Here is a 17,306-nt window from a genome sequence, read left to right on the forward strand (position 1 = left end):
GAACTGGTTTACCTTTTTATTCAATGAAAAACAGGAATTGTGAAATGATTTGGTATAAATACAAGATAAATGAAGTATACACCTACTCAATAAGCCATACAAAGTAACAGACTGATTTCTAAATGTCTGCTCTAATAACTTGATATTATCCTTATTACTCACTGAAAACCAGTTCTAAAGAATCTATTAACATGTGCCAATCCCAACTATAGTTACTATGTTTAAGAAAATAAAAACTCCCCTTAAAAAAAAGTCCCAAATCCATACTTCACTGATTCAACTCGCCTTCCCTACAAATAATACAAATTCCTGTGCTTTTACTATATGCTAATAAAATGAAGGAACTCATTTTCAATATGAATACCCTTAAATTTTCAACAAAAATGCTGAGATGTTATTTATAGATGGAATAAGAATGTAAAATGAAGACATTAAAACATGAAGAAATCATATTTTAATAATTTCTTTCAGTGATATATCTAAGTATGCCAAATTTAGTCAGTTTATCTTCCAGCACATTGAATGCTAATTTCACATTCACATTTAACAGCACAAGGCACAGAAGAATTGGGCAATGATTCACCCCATAACCAAAAGCTAATTTTTCATCTAGAATTTTATTATCTTGATTACATGTATTAGGTAAGAATATAAAATGCTTTTTGTAACTGGGAGTGATACTGCTCTCTACTTACTAGGACTTTTTTTTTTTTTTCAAATTCTTACAGCTATGGGTCCTGAGCAACATGAATTAAAACTTACTTTTGTATTATTGATGTAATCTGTGGGATTCATCTGCACAGAACTAGTGAAAAGCTGAAAGACCAAACAAGAAAGATGATAAGTTTAAAAAATATTTTAAAAAATTTAACTGTGTGTTCAAAATTTTATACAGCTATGTAGGGTGAAGAGATGTAGTTCCTGCACTAGGAAGTTTCCATATAGTAAAACAAGTTTGGAAGAGAAAAGCAAGAAAGCAGAAAGAAAAACAAATAAAAGCAGAGCAAGCTAGCCCATGCATTAGATGTTTTAAGACTTTCTACCCTATAATAGTAGGGTAATCACTTGAGACAAATGGTGGTTTTCTCACCTCCCCTCTCCTTCATTTATTTTTTCCTCCCTAAATGCCTTCACCCTTAAATGGCAACCAGGGCTGATCTCCTTGCCCTTACGATGATCCTTCACTGAGTGACTACCTGCTAATTATGTGATAATCGTACAGAATCTGCTCTATGAGAATGGTTCCTAAATTACACCTCAGGTGGAATCCTCTGATCAAATGGCATAACTCCATGTGGATTCTCTCACATAGCAAGGGAAGCCACATAGCAAGGGAAGCCATAGATGCTAAGACCACTGCTTACTGCACTGCTGAGACCAGCCACGTTACAAACATAATTTTTGTTTATGTCATAAGCTTCAAAGTCATCCATTCCACAGGATTTACTGAGCATCTAAGAAATAACTGACATCATGAAGAATACAAGATGACACTATACCTGCTCTCCAGGAGCTTACAATCTAAAAGACAAGAACAACATCAAATAGCAACATATGATCAGATACAATCCAGTATTATAATAATTAATGGATGGTGGGGCTCAAAGGTACTAAAGAGCTAAGAGAAAGAGAAAAGAAAACAGAGACACACAGGATGAAACAAAAAGTATTGATAAAATCATGTGACATGTATCAGTTCCTGGAAAATGGTTAGGACCTAGAAAGGAGAGGATGTCATAGCATTAGCAACAATAGAGAAGAAATGGTTGTGAGGTTAAGTTCTACAAATGAAATGACTAGTCCAAATGACACAGAAGTTCTGACTTGAATAGTTAAGTTGTATACGTAAGGTTTTAAAAAATAAGGCAAGGCCAATGAATGGACACGACATTCTGTCCACAATAAGAGTCTTGGGAATGGCCTGAGTAATGAAATATACTAACTAAAGCATTTTAAGAGAATGAGCACACCAAATGGTTGGCAGGATAGAATGAAATGCAGAGGCTCCTTCACCCTCTATAGACACTCATTCCTCTCCTTTAAAGTTCCACATTCACTGTAGCCCTAAAAATATCCTCAGCTCTTCTTTTCCTTTCGTTCACTTTTCCTACTTTCATACCACCTACTGATACCGGAAGAAGAAACTCGGCTTCCTAACTATAGGTAGGTAACTGTATACATCACTGCCAATCTCTACCAGTTCAGCTTGCACATGCCTTGGAGGCCTGACCAGATTTTGTCCCTACTGAGAGTAGCATCTGAGGAGGACCAGCAGTATAAACTGCTCTCTCCTCCTTTGCCCCAACCCCCCTATACACTGACTCAGGACACCTTCATGTATTCCTAGCAGATGCATGGTCTCGAGTAGGAAAAAGCAGATCGTGTGTGAGGAACTAACACGGCTCAATTCCAAGGTCAAGTCTCTCCTATTGATTCCACATTGCGTCACTTAGTACTGAACTCTGCAGCAAGAACCCATGAACTTCTCAGCATACTTATTCACACATACATTTATCTTTTCCATTTCAGAGAACAATGCAACTTATGAGTAATTTTTTATTTATAACAACACCGCATAATTCAAGAATGAAACAATGAAGGTCTTAGATGAGAAAGGCAACAGTGGAAACAGAAAGTAGGCAGGGTTTGTGAATGCTACTTTGGAAAATATACAGGACTTGGTAAATGGGGAGATAAAGAAGCCGAGATGACTATCATTACTATCCTGTGTCAGTTAAGAGAAGTCTGATACCACTACAGAAAATAAAGCTAAAAGGTAGCTACTTTAGAGAATAAACAAAAGTTTGGTGTTAAACACAAATAATTTAAGGCAAGACCTAACTGATGATCCCAAAGGCATGGAATTAGAATTCAAGCGAAGCTTACTTTAAAAAATATTAAGAGCTAGAGATATACTTTTGAGAGCAATCCTACAAGCCAAAATCCCTAGAGAGGCAAGACAGAAAAAAGAAGAGGCAGAAAAAATAGGATAAAAGACTGGGTACTTTGGGGAATATCCACAAGTGTAAGACAGCAAGACAAAGAAAAGCCCTTAGAAGAAACAGAATGGTTAGGGACACAGGAAGAGAACAAAGAGGTCCAGTGCCTTTAAAATCAACATAAAAAGTTCTATGGAAGAAAATCATTAGTGTTAAATAATAATAGTGTCACTTACTTATAATATTTACAAAAGCCCTTCATGTCAGGCATTAGCCATATTTAATAGATACGGAACCTGAGCAAAGGAGGTTAATTTTTCCAAGATTAATAACATAGCTAGTAATTAACATGAGCCAAAAATGGAACCCAAATCTGTCTGATTCAAAACAAACCTTACTCCACTAGCCCAGTGGCCTAACTTAGGGTGAAAAAAAGTTGCAGCCTATTTACAATAGGTAAACCCAGGCAGCACAGGATTTGAGTAAATAAAGATATTTACTGTCAGATTTACTTGACAGATATATATGTCAAGATAATCCAGAACTTCAAAAGAAAATATGGAATAAAAAAAATAGCAAACACAGCCACTCATTTCTACAGTTTTGGAGTGTAAGGGTTAGAGAAGCAGAATGGTAAACGAGCAGAGCAACACATCAAAATGTTTTATAAGATGGAGATTACCTGTACCTACTAAAGGCAGTTGGGAGAGATCAAGGCTAGAGATAGAAAAACAGAGAGGCACAGGGCAGGTGTACAAACTGGCTTTAAAGAGAAAACAGGTACTTATTCTCTAAGAAGAAAGTATATGAGATTGTACAACTGATGAGAGGACTAGGGCATGGTGAATTATGGTAAATTATGCTCTGTGAATAGGGAAGGAATTGACTAGATAAGGTCGTGAGGACAAAAGAATGTGTCAACTACTCCAAAGTTAAATGACCTAGTTGAAGACTGAGGATTTGTAGAGAGTAAGAATTACAGGATTTTATTTCCTCGTATGTGATGTAAGGGACAGATGCTCTAAAAGGTCTCTAAATTCAGACTGGGAACAAAGACTGTAGAATCAAGAAGAGCTGTCAAGGTACTGTTAACAAGTCGAAGTAGGTCATTAGTATGGATGTTAAATTTACTAGAGAGTAACATGGAAATGGAATCTTCTAAGACGGTGAAATCCATCCTGTGAGGCACTAATGATTTAGGAAGAATACCAGTCATCTGACACTGACAAGGCTTTCCAGGTGGCTCAGAGGTGCAGAATCTTCTGATGTGAGAGAAGCTGCATTTTAAGGGAAAAACATACAAAATAAAAAAAAAAAGAACAAAAGTTTTCAAGAAAAAACACAACAGAAAATGGAAACAGAGGAAAGAACAAGATTCTTCTTGATAAGACCAGGCCACACAGGAAGCTTTCGCTAAGGGAGACAGGAATGGTAGGAACAAGAGAAAAGAAAGCAAGGAAGGTGGTTAGTGCCAAAAACAATAGACAAGGATTCAAAGTCCAGACAACACTGGAATCAAGTTCATACAGGTGCTGGTGAGGACTGGAATAGGGGAATCTTGGGACTCAAAATATAAAAAATGTTTAAATACAGCAAATATGATAACATGTAATACATTTGACTGAAAAATTAATTCCCAAATATTGAGAAGTGTCTCCATGATCTTTTCTACAAACTTCTACTAATTTCTATTCAATGACAAATTATTCTAGAGCAAAATGTAACACAGCAACAAGTCCAGACAAGACCTAGACTTAACAGTACTGTTGAAAAGAGTTGATATGTCGTTACAGAGGGATTAACTGAACTTCTACTCAGAGACAAATAGTGACCACCCTCCTTCACTGTTCTGAAACCATCTGTCCATTCTAACAAAACCATTTCATTTAAAATAGATGAAATGCAAAAACAGTGTAGAATTCAAGAAAATGATGCACTAATTTATAAATAATATTCACATATACACAAACTGATAGTACAACAAAGAATAGTCAAAGTACCTACATCAACCAGGAGATCTGGGTCTATGCTAAACTGTCTTCCTGACAGCATGGCTTGGAAGTCCTCTAAACTGCAATCAATACTGTCAAGATAATCCAACAGCTCAACCCTAAGGAAAAAAGATATTTAAAAAAAAATCAAATATAGGTTTCCTGCTTTTATGTTTATAATCACAATGCAAACTTGCTAGGCAAAATATTCCTAGCAATTGCTGAATCCTTACCAATTCTTAACCTTAAGAGATCCTGCTCAGAACTTAGGATTCAAAAATTCAGTTAATTGAGAACCTACAGCCTTTATATAAAACTTTAGTTTTTAAAGAAAAAAAATCTGCAATAACATAGTCTGATTTATCTTTTTCCTCTGTATTATAAATTATAAAGTGTTTCATCTCTTATTACAGGTCTTTGCTACTAACTTCTTGTTTTCTTGTACTATAAATAAGCTTCCTAATAGAGACTGTGTTATTCCATAGTCCTGACAAAAACACAAAAACACACACATTTTGAAGACATTCAAAAACAAGTATCATTAAATAAATCTAAGGAAATGACAAGAAAATCCCAAGACTGCCCTTGGAATAATCAAAGCTTTCTCAAAATAACATTTGCAGAGTTCAGTCCTGACCAAAATAGAAAGGTTGACTACCTGGGTTCATAACCTGAAAGTAAAATCATTCAAAGAGAAAAAGAACATGTGAAGTAAAAAAGAATGCAAATAAATTTAAACAGCATCCAGATGAGTACTCACTTTCCTAAAAGATTGATGTTATCATTTAAAATGGAATCCATCATGGTCACGGGATCTTCTGTGGTCAGACTAGATGAGCCATTTAGCTGGACTGCACTAGACATGAGCGGGCTGGGGCCATCACTGCCTGAACTGAGGGATTCTCTGGCTGGTTCACTCTGATCTCCACTTTGGATGACAGGTGCATATTCATCTTCATTGTCATCTTCAACAATGACAATATCAGGGTACTGGCTACAGCTAGATTAGCAATGTGAGAAATAACCAATTACATTTTCAGACTAATTCAATAAATTCACCCTATCCAGTCATTCTCCAGGAAAACTCTCCCCGTACCCCGTGAAGCACCTGACAAAAGGTTTAATTTTCTTGAGTGTGTAGTTTAATGACAAATATTGATACTTCATACAATATAAGAGTACAAAGAATCAATTAAAGGTCTTACACTCCAAACTTTAAAAATAAGAATTAATTCTCATTACTTTTTGCTGAGAGTCTTTTCACTGGAAGGTACCTGGTTGAATAATTTGGCTTAATTTTTCAGTTCAATTAAAATATGGGTGAGATATTAGTTCATCAAAGAATAAAGTAGTTTTAAATTTAGATCTGTTAAGAAAAGTATTATTTTCATAAATTTTATTTCACAGTCTCCTTACTTGGAGGGATCAGATATAACATCCTCACTAGTTTCTGGAATAACTGGGATATTTTCTTCATCTGCATTATCATCAGTAACGTCATAAATAATGATATCATCTGAAATCCGCTCCCTTGATTTTAAACCTTCAGTCCTACTGTGTGGAACCTAAAAAAATCAGGTAGAAAATATATCAGAAAAAAAATTATTTTGACTACCAAACAACATATCATTTAAAAAATGGTAACTGGGCTTTGAGATACAATGGTAAGCAAAACATATTTTCTCTGCCCTTATGGGACTTATATACTAAATTGGTATTAGAAGTACCAATTCACAAAGGTATAAGGTGTATTATCTGCATGCTACTTAACTATTTCTTTCACTGTAAGGGACCATAAAGATGACATACCTCAGAATGTTTCTAAGACAAGACCTTCAAATTTTAAAGTATTTCTTATACCCAAAGAGTTAAAAAGCTTAGGACTTCAGAAATCTCAAGCATAACCAGATGGCCACTGGGCTGGTGGGGACTGGATTATTTCATCTTCAGCTACTCTTGTTAGACACATTTTATTCTGACTTATTAGATGGTTTCTTTAATAGGGAAAAAAAAAAACCACTTCAACTATCCTACAGCTAGATGTCAGTTTGGCTTTTTAGCAAGGATTTTTTTTAAAAAATTCAGCTATAGATATATTCAGACCATGAGTACCTTAATAAAAAAGCATTCAACTCTTCAGAACAAACTCAAGTAATTATTATAATGCAAAATTCTATCAATTTCAACACTAGATAATACAGAAGCATATGATATAAATCAAATTATGAAATATTCATCCATTTACATGACTCTTCAATCCTAAAAACAGGTATCATTGATTATTTAGAAACACTGGGAAGAGGCACCAGATGTTTGGGTGACTCTAATTTGCCTAAGAACAAAAGTCTCAACACCCTAATAATAAATCTAAAACGGTATTCAGAATTCTAAGATTTTAAAGTTACAATGATAATCAGATATTAATAAGTCTGGATTGAACTAATCTTCCACTGGGTATAAGTTTGACAATTTATCCAGAGAGCTTGTAATAAAAATGAAAGTAAACGAAAATATTTTTTGCAGTTCTATACTAAAGGAGTCTAGTCTGTGTACATTTATAGTAAAAGCTGGAAAAAATTTAAAATAACCAATGGACAAGTACATAATTGCATTATCATAATATTCAATTAATCCCACAGAGTAGTTGAGATGAACTAAATCTCTATGTTTAATAAATCTCAAAAGTAAGACCAAGTGAAAAAAGCCACACTGCAAATGGATATGTACAAAATAATATTTGTATAAAGTTTAGACATATACAGGCTTTCCTTGGTGGCTCAGATAGTAAAGAATATGCCTGCAACTACAATGCAGGAGACTCGGGTTTGGTCCCTGGGTCGGGAAGATCCCCTAGAGAAGGAAATGGCAACGTACTCCAGTATTTCTGTGTGGGAAATCCCATGGACAGAGGAGCCTGGAGAGCTAGAGTCCATTGGGTCACAAGGGTCGGACACAACTGAGCAGACTTTCACAACAGAGGTATACAAAGTAATACCAGATACTGTTCATGGATTCACACATCAAATAGTCATGGGAATAATAAATACTAATTCAAGATAGTGATTTATCTCTGGATGAGAGGCGAGAGTGAGAAGGAAAGAAAAACGAACTTGGAAATAGGCAACTGAGACAACTGTATGTGTAATAGTTTATTTCTTAAAAGAATCTAAATTAAATAAAAAAGTCATGATTTTTAAAAGCTGGAGGGTAAGCAGTTAAGATTATTCAGTAAACTATTTTATTTTATTTTTTTAATAAATTTATTTATTTTAGTTGGGGGCTAATTACTTTACAATATTGTAATAGTTTTTACCATACATTGACATGAATCAGCCATGGGTTTACATGTGTTCCTCTTCCTGGACCCCCCACCCACCTCCCTCCCCATCCCATCCCTCTGGGTCATCCCATTGCCCCGGCCCTAAGCCCTTGTCACATGCATCGAACATGGAATGGTGTTCTGTTTCACATATGATAATATACATGTTTCAATGCTATTCTCCCAGAACGTCCCACCCTCACCTTCTCCCTCAGAGTCCATAAAATTGTTCTATGCATCTGTGTCTCTTATTCTGTCTCACATATAGGGTTATCGTTACCATCTTTCAAATTCCATATATATGCATTAGTATACTGTATTGGTGTTTTTCTTTCTGGCTTACTTCACTCTGTATAATGGGATATTCAGTAAACTATTTTAAATGCATGAAATACAGCTGTATAACATTTAGTTTGAATTAATAAATAGAAAACAATTTGAAAAATTACTTTATGATGGTGATTATCAGCTGGTTCTTTTACTATGTGCTGAAACAAATTCTTCTTTTGGGCTCCATTAGTGTTTAGAAGTAGAGGCCTGAAAATCAGAGGATATATATGAAGTTTGGGGAAGCAAACATACAAGGAGTTTAAGTTGCTTCTAATAATTTACCCACATATAAACACACTCACTTTAACAATGAATAAAAAATTTCAGTAAGGGTCAAAGAAACTCTTAAAAAAGATTACATCTTAGGAATAGAAACTAGGGGATGAGTGTGTCTAGGACTTTTATTTCTCCATTCTTCTGTATTATCTGTTGTAATAAACATAATAAATTACTCTCCCCAAATACACTTCTCATTGTGACTGAACTATATAACTCTTTACGGTACTTACATAGTTAAAAAAAAAAAAGTAGTATCACAAAGAATTAGTAGAAGCAGAGTTATTTTCATGGCATAAGCTGTAAGGATAAACAAGGTCTGCTAAAATCCTTAGCCTTACAAGATAATCTTTTTAATCTTTTTCTCCTTCTCCTATTCCTTTGCCCACTGTTTTTGTTTTAATTGTGACAAAGGTAGTTATTCACATTTATGGGTATTACAACCTATAGTCTATACACAGGTTTTTAAAGACCCTTATGAATGGATTAAACATGAGATAAAAATTTAAACAAGTAAAAATTTTTTGTTTTCTTCAGCATGTATCCTCTTTTAACAGTTTCTCTGAGGTCTTCTAATGCCACAATAATTTGCTAATGTGAATGAAAAATGAATTTTTTATCAACCATATGTATGTATTTATCAACCATATGTATGTAAAATGACCATTCAGGCTATTCTGATCTCTCAAAAACAGCAAGATGACAATGGCAGAAACAATACCACTCTTGAAATGTTGAAAGATAATAAACAAGGGAGGACCGTTCATCTGGGACAATAGGCATATTAAGCAAATGAAGCCCATTCATGATTAAACTCTAACATGTTTGGTTGTCTACAGATAAGTCAAAATGAATTATCATAAAAACTTACCTTTTACGTTTTAAACTCACAAGTTGGTTATTCTGAACCAATGTAACAATAAACTGGACAATCTAAAAGGAAAATACAGGAAATATCCCATCATAGACTCCTAATTCTTCCATCAACAAGTCTTATAAAATTAATTCAGGTACTATATGTCCTCTATTTTTAGTCACTTAAGACTTCACATTTAATAACACTTTAAATTTGGGTGCATCTTATAATGATACTTAAAAAACATACCAGCTTCCAGGCAGAATAACCTGTGATAAAGTTGCTGCTACTTAAGATACAGAGGTACCTAGGACATCCATCTTCCCATATATCTACATTTACCTTCCTCCCCTGCCATCCACCTATTTATCTATCCAATATTCAGTTCAATTATTCGTCTTGGTGATGAGTTCCAAACATGCCTGGATATAGATCCTTACTTTCAAAATTCTTTCAACAAGATTATGATGCAAAAAAGAAAATTGATGTTTGATAGATATTTTTCTTATACTGGGTAACACAATTAGAAACAAAAGAGATTGCTAACTCTCTCAAATCATAATGTTTTCAAATTATAAAAGTTATTGGCTAATTCTAGAAAATTACTGAGACACTGGACATCTGTCAAAGCTTCCAGATGACAATCACAGAAAGCTGATTTTCAGTCTCATTAAATTTAGAAAAAACTATTAAACAGATCCAGACATGCAATCAATTCTTTATATTTTATGACAGTGTTTCTTAAAATATGGTCCAGGGACCAGCAGCATTGCCCTAGGAGCTTTTTAGACACGCAAATTCTCTACCCCACTCCAGAAATGCTCTAAAATTCTAAGGATAGGGTCCAGCGATGTGTGTTGTTCACTAGCAAGAGCTCCAGGTGATACTGTTGTGTATGTGAGAATCACTGGTTCAGGGTATGCCTTGAAATTGTACTGCCTAAAGGAGTTAAAGAAGTAAACTATGAAAATCAGTATATCACTGAGATGCTATGAATAAAGGCCAAGTGACTGACAACTATCTAGAATCTTTGCAGAAGAGTTCCTTGCACAAGCTTATAAAATATAATTACATGATTAAAGAGAACTGACAACTGAAAATACATAAAGTATAGCTTTAATATTGAACACTCTCCCTCAAATGAGGCTACTAAATGGCTTGCCTTACAATCAATATTAACTTTTCCACAGAGAAAATACTAATATTTTAATTGAAGAGTTAGACGGCATTTAGTCTATGATGCTTTCAAACTGTGATGTCTACAGGTAGGTCAAAATGAATATTTATTGGAAGGACTGATGCTGAAGCTAAAGCTCTAATACTCTGGCCACCTGATGTGAAGAGCAGTCAGTGGAAAGGCTCTGACGCTGGGAAAGATTGAAGGCAGGAGGAGAAGGGGGCGATAGAGGATGAGATGGTTGGATGGCATCACCGATTCAATGGACACGAACCTGGGCAAATTCCGGGAGACGGTGAGGCACAGGGGGGCCTGGCATGATGTCCCCCTGGCATGGGGGTCACCAAGAATGGGACACGACTTAGTGACTAAACAATAGAAGAGTCTATGCAAAGGTGGTGAGCCACTAAATTTACTTGTTTAAAAGGAAATGCTGACAGCTGATGAAAAGACAACATTTAACCTTAAAGATACGTATGAAACAGTTTAATTATTTTTGTTAATTTATAAAAAACTGTTAGGGAAAATTCTAAAAATTTATAAGAACATGAAACGCTGGCTAAATTTCTCCTGAAATTTGTTGTAAGCTTCAGCTCTCTTTTGACACTTTGGCACTATGTTGTACAGAGTCTGTTTCCTGAAGAAGATGAGGCATTTAACATTTATATCACTGGACTTCTGTACCTGACAAGTTCTCTAACAGATACCTCCAATATATTATTCCAGTTAATCCAAGGCCAAAGAGTAAATGGCAGAGTCAGAAACAAACTCCAGGAATAGGGAAAAAATTATCAGCAATCTATCATGCATTATGGAAACTTCCTAACCTCACCAAAACACATAGGTTCAAACTCAAATTTGAGCAGACAGAACGTTTGCTTTCATGAAAAAACTGAAATATTAAGTATTTTACCAACTATCCTTGCTTTCAAGGAAAAAACAACAACAACAACAATTATGAAGTATTATGAGTTAACATTTAACCAAAACATTATTTTGTATTGTGTATCTGAAAAAGATACACAGATTTTTTTAAAATAAAGCACAGGTTAAGATAAAATACACCTATCATTTAAAATTAGGTACTCCTAAACAGGGCTTCAAGTTGGAATCAACTATGGAAATTTTAAAAATACATGTACTTGGACTATACAATAAAAACTGAATCTTACATTCAACCTTCCCTTGCAAACTTATTTTTAAAAATCAGTGTATCTATTTTGACTATAGGCCAAAGGGTGCAGCTACCATTCATCTCTGTATTCTAAACCTCTCCACTACATCCAGATCCTTTCAGTCATACTCCTATTTTTAGCTAATGGCCTCTGAGTAGGAACAAACTGAAGCTCTCCCACCCTCCCTCCCCTCATAAAACCTGTTGCTTAAACTTAAGAGTACACTTTACTCATGAGCAAAAAATAGCTGCCTTAATTACTTTTATGTTTCACCTCTTATTAACATATGAAAGCTGATATGAGAAGATTAAATCACAAGGACACAATGCAGCATGGAGATTTTCAGTTCCCCCGGTAATTTTCAGCTCAGATACTAGAATTTAGGACTTATAGTACACCACTACCTTAACTGCTTTTCTGCACAGGCTAAAAATGACATACTCTGATAACTAATTTTTTTGTTTGGCTGCTTTGAAAACATTATTTATCTTTCATGACCATATCTTTGCCTTTTAGAGTAAAAAACAGTAAAACAAAACCAAAAAATTTGACTCAGTATAACTGTCTTTTACATATGTTAAAAAATTAGTAGTGTATTAATTATGCTCCTAAGAATGAAGTATATTAAAGCTGTTATATCAGGCAAAAGATCTTACTAAAGCTAAAGAAACATTAGCTGGAAGTATAGTATGATTATATTTAGCTAGTGAGACTTTTTCTTAATTAAAAAGAATATGTAACACTTGGCTTGATTTCACAGTTTTACTTCTGTGTACCCAATATACATAAGAAACTAAGATCAATCACTAACTATTCACAAGAGGTTTTTTGAGGGTCACAAATGGTACTCACTAAATGCAGATTATAGTCATAGAGAAAAAAACTCACCTTTCGAATAACTTGTTGCTGTTGTGCATGTTTTGCTCGTAATTCAGACACCTCCTTCCAAAGGGACTCATTCTCACTGTTACCATTTATCAAAAATAAAAATTTAAAAAATTCAGTCAGGAAAGCCAGATCTCAATATCTTTAATTAAGAACACCAGAGAAATGAAGTAGTTTTTACTATATATCTTCGTGAGAGTAGGAACATTTTGGTTCAATTACACAGAGTGGCAACTTGACACAACTGCAGCATCTTTACTTCGTAACTGTAGTACCTTGCACTCATGGCAATACATATATTCAAAAACTAAGACACCCACCTACATCCATACAATAGTAGGCCATTTACTCCTCTGGCAATCTGGTTCATTATTTCTTGTTTAAAAAATTAACTTTTCAAATATGGTAACCATGTGAATTCAGGACTTGTGCTTAGGAAATAATTCTTAAAAGGAAGCGGCATTTACTCAACACTTATTATGCCAGGCACTATTCTAAACATTTCATGTGTATTACTTAAACTTTTCTAAAATCTGTCAAGAAAAGAATTATTTCTTTTTTATAGATGAGAAGACTGAGACTCAGCTAATTGAGAAGACTTACTCAATATCATACAATTTGGCAAGTGTTGATGTAGAACTAAAGACTATCAAGACTATAAAACAGTCTAAAGATCTGTCTCAAATACAATCATATAAATGTTTGGGTTTTTTAAAGCATATTAAAAAATGTATTTTGTTTTTAAGGCATACCCAAATACATGACAGGGACTTTCCAGGTGGCACTGTGGTAAAGCATCTGCCTGCAATCCAGGAGACGCAAGAGACAGAGGTTCAATCCCTGGGTCGGGAAGATCCCCAGGAGAAGGAAATGGCAACCCACTCCAGTATTCTTGCTTGGAAAATCCCATGGACAAAGGAGCCTGGTGGGCTACATCCCATGGGGTCACAAAGTGTCAGATACAAGCAAGCACACACACACACAAATACACGACAAACCAATTACATGTCCAGCAGCAACAGCTTTATTTTTTCCCTCACTCATCATCTTCTATGGAAACTGCAGTTATTAAATGTTAGTAGCAATGATAATTTTGAGTAAGACATGAAAGAATTCATCTATTAAATGCTTTAATTTTTGCTCTTTTGTTAACTTCCACAAAAGTGATCTTCCTCAATCCAAACTATTACAAAAGATACTGAATTTAAATATAGAAGTATAGAAAATAAGATTTTAATACTTACTGAATAATAACTGTACTTTCTCTGACTCAGAAATATAAATATACTGTCATTTGTCTACTAAAGATAAGTAGGAGAATGGTTACCACGAAGATTTACAGGATAATTTTGGGATCCCACGTCTTAAAAGCTAAACCTGAGATTCAAGGAACTGGGTCAAAGGACACTTCAGTGGACACAAAATACACACAGTAAATCAACATAAGAGTTTAAATAAAACATGCAGAATGAGTAAGCTTAAAATTAATGCTTATACACAAAGGGACTCAAAGTTCAAGGTTACTCTCAATGAAAATACTTGAGTTAAGAATAGCTAAACTAATGACCTATGTTACAAATGGGAGAGACAATACATAAAATAACTGCTCTTTAAGACCTTGGTGCCTGTTTACACTGAGAATTCTGGCTACTTACTAACAACAGAAATATAGGTGTACTTTATATACAAGTTGTTACTGTGGCGTTAGGATAATGGTGCCAAAAATTCCAGTAAAAAAAAAACAAACACATTTTCTGTAGATAAAAAGTATGACTATGACCTTCTCAAGTCTATGTAAATTATCAAGTAGGGCAAGTCTCTTGTGACCTTTTTCCCCTATTTTTTGTGTCCTACTTTTTCCTAAAAGATAGGCCACATAGAAAATGTCTTAAGAAATTTCTATAGAAGGACGGGTGACATGTGTAGTTTTTATGGCTTGTGTTCATCATGTGTGTGAACAAATGAAAGTCAACCTAAACAGAATCATAATTTCCTACACCAACTTAATGATCTATTATTTTATCAGTAAGACTGTGCATCAAATTGTTTTGATTGCCCAAATTTATATATATTCTTTTCACCACCATCATGAAAACATAATGTTGGGGTAAAGTCTATGGCTACCAATAAAAATAGAGGGAATTAATACTTAAGGAAAATGGTTTTTGATCTTGGCTCCAACAACATAATCTAGTTACCTAAAGCACCAACCTTCAAAGCTCAACACACACACACACACCCTCACAAACACCAACCCCGTTATGATGATTATATTTAGAAATACTTTACCTTTTTAATTCAGAAAGCCTGGACTCAATTGTTTCTTGTTTTATTTGAACCTTTTGAGCACTACTTATAATTTTTGTTAAATCTTCCTGACGAATTTTATTTTCTTCTGGTTTTGAAGATGAAACCTTTCAAAAAGTAAATGTAGGAAATTAAACAAATACTAAACACTGTGGTTATAACTCAAAGTTTTCTTGTTATAAAAGGTTTTGTAGCCTGTCAAGAAGGTAAGATCCAGTTCCAAAAGCCCAGGAAAAGAACAGAATCCATGGCACAAAGAGGGGATGAGGAATAATCTATTTATTTATTTTTAACGTGGAAAAGTTTCCATGAACAGAAGCAACTTAAGGGCTTTTTTAATTTCCTTCTGCCAAATTTCCTGTAATTCCCCCAAGCCTCTTTATTATCACATTCCACTTTTAATTAAATTTATGCAGAATAGCTGCACACTAAGGCCATGTTCTTTCATGGTTCACTACCCTTTTATCCCCACCTCCCTTTGTGGATTTAATCAAAATATCTCATTTCAGCAAAAGATATCATACATTCAAAAATGTTATTATTAAATACCTACTATATATAAGGGACTTAACTTTGGGGACAGGATATTCAGCAGTGAACTACAGAAACAGGCCCTCTAAGCAGCTGACTTTCTAATAGGAGTGTATGTTTTTTAAGCTAAATTATAAGGAGTGAGCCATCACAATACAGATGACTCCTTATCCTAAGTCAGAATGTAAACATTTCCCTCCGTCTAAAAATGTTTCAAGACTGAGCCCTGTACAGCTGAACACAGAGGACAAATAACCAAACACATAGAGGGCATAATTAAAGCACTGTTAGTCTAAATTGTCCCCAACAAAACCTGTAAATTTCAGGACATTTTTACTTTCAACAAATGAAATATGTCTTGACCAAGTTATACTACATGTTAATGCCCTAATTAAATCATGTTAACAATAACTCACTTTCCTTTTAATGTTCTCCAGTAAGTCATCCTGGCCTTGTTTGAAGTAAGGATGTTGAAATTCAACAGGACCATCTCGTTCCTGCTTCACAATTCCAGAATCAATATGTACTACTTTACGAAAACCATCTGAAATACATTCAAAATTCAGCTAAGTTAAACAGACAAAAGTAAAAAACTTAAAAATTAATGGTGCTTCTATGAATATATTTTCCTTTATCATCCTAATGGGAGGAAAATGGTTTAATCAGTGACTGATGACAGTACTCCAATTAAACTGTTGTTCTTACTTACACATATTCAGTTGCCTCACAAAGCTTGCCATGTTATTGTGCTTGAAGTATTTAGGAAGAATTTCTTTTGCAAATCTTTGTTCATCCAGAACCAGAAAACTCTGGCCATTCTGAAAAAAATTGAAAATATCAGTATTAAATCCTCCAAAAGTAGGTGACACATATGAACCTCAAAACTTGGCAGTCCTTTCGTAACACTTCAGACCATCATTTTGTTCCTGTTAATAGCAATAGAAACAAAATGAAATTAAGTTCCAAATTTCAATTAAGCTCCAAACTGCAATCAAGCATTTTGATGTCAATCTCAAAAGTTTAGAAATATATCTCAAAACAAAAAATACATCAGACTCTATGGCTAAATATTAAAAAGAGTTCCTTCATCTAGACAAAAACAAAAAGAAATACATTATGTAGCCAGTATAATTACTTAACACTGTTTTAAAGTCAAAGGGATTAAGACAAAAATAAGATAAAATTTGAAAAGAAGCCATATTTTATCAATTAAACATAATTATATCTTTGTACAATCAACAGAAAAACCACAGGAGAGTTCAACAGGATATCTGGCTACTAATTAATACAGTAACAACAAAAGGGTCAGAAAGAAATTACAGAAACAATCTCATTCACCTTTGTATCAAAAAGAATGAAACATCAAGGAATGAATCTATCTAAGGAAACAAAACACCTGTACTACAAAAGCTGTAAGACAATGATGAAAGAAATAGAAGATGACACAAAGAGATGAAAAGATATACCATGTTCTTGGATTGGAAGAATCAATACTTGGGTACCACAGTACCCGAGGCAAT

General features: G+C 34.3%; 1 protein-coding gene across 14 annotated transcripts in view; it reads right to left on the reverse strand.

Moving 5' to 3' along the window:
- Positions 1-17,306, reverse strand: part of HSF2 (heat shock transcription factor 2) — a 37,388-nt gene that overhangs the window by 3,913 nt on the left and 16,169 nt on the right. For 10 of the 14 annotated variants that reach the window (XR_014065210.1, XM_081529411.1, XM_081529410.1 and 7 more), the window contains exons 2-11: positions 16,496-16,604; positions 16,203-16,330; positions 15,238-15,362; positions 12,952-13,027; positions 9,727-9,788; positions 8,699-8,786; positions 6,347-6,495; positions 5,691-5,930; positions 4,944-5,049; positions 763-816 (exon numbers count right to left, since the gene is read on the reverse strand). Coding sequence is in view for 13 of the 14 variants with exons in the window: in XM_081529411.1 (XP_081385537.1) it covers positions 763-816; positions 4,944-5,049; positions 5,691-5,930; positions 6,347-6,495; positions 8,699-8,786; positions 9,727-9,788; positions 12,952-13,027; positions 15,238-15,362; positions 16,203-16,330; positions 16,496-16,604 (1,137 nt within the window). In the remaining variant the exon portion in view is untranslated. The remainder of the gene's footprint in view (positions 1-762; positions 817-4,943; positions 5,050-5,690; positions 5,931-6,346; positions 6,496-8,698; positions 8,787-9,726; positions 9,789-12,951; positions 13,028-15,237; positions 15,363-16,202; positions 16,331-16,495; positions 16,605-17,306) is intronic. The other 4 variants (XM_081529413.1, XM_081529412.1, XM_081529423.1 and 1 more) reach the window with 1 other exon arrangement.

Source organism: Giraffa tippelskirchi, chromosome 9, assembly GCF_054371585.1.
Source record: "Giraffa tippelskirchi isolate mGirTip1 chromosome 9, T2T-mGirTip1v1.2.pri, whole genome shotgun sequence".
In the NCBI taxonomy this organism is placed as follows: Eukaryota; Metazoa; Chordata; class Mammalia; order Artiodactyla; family Giraffidae; genus Giraffa; species Giraffa tippelskirchi.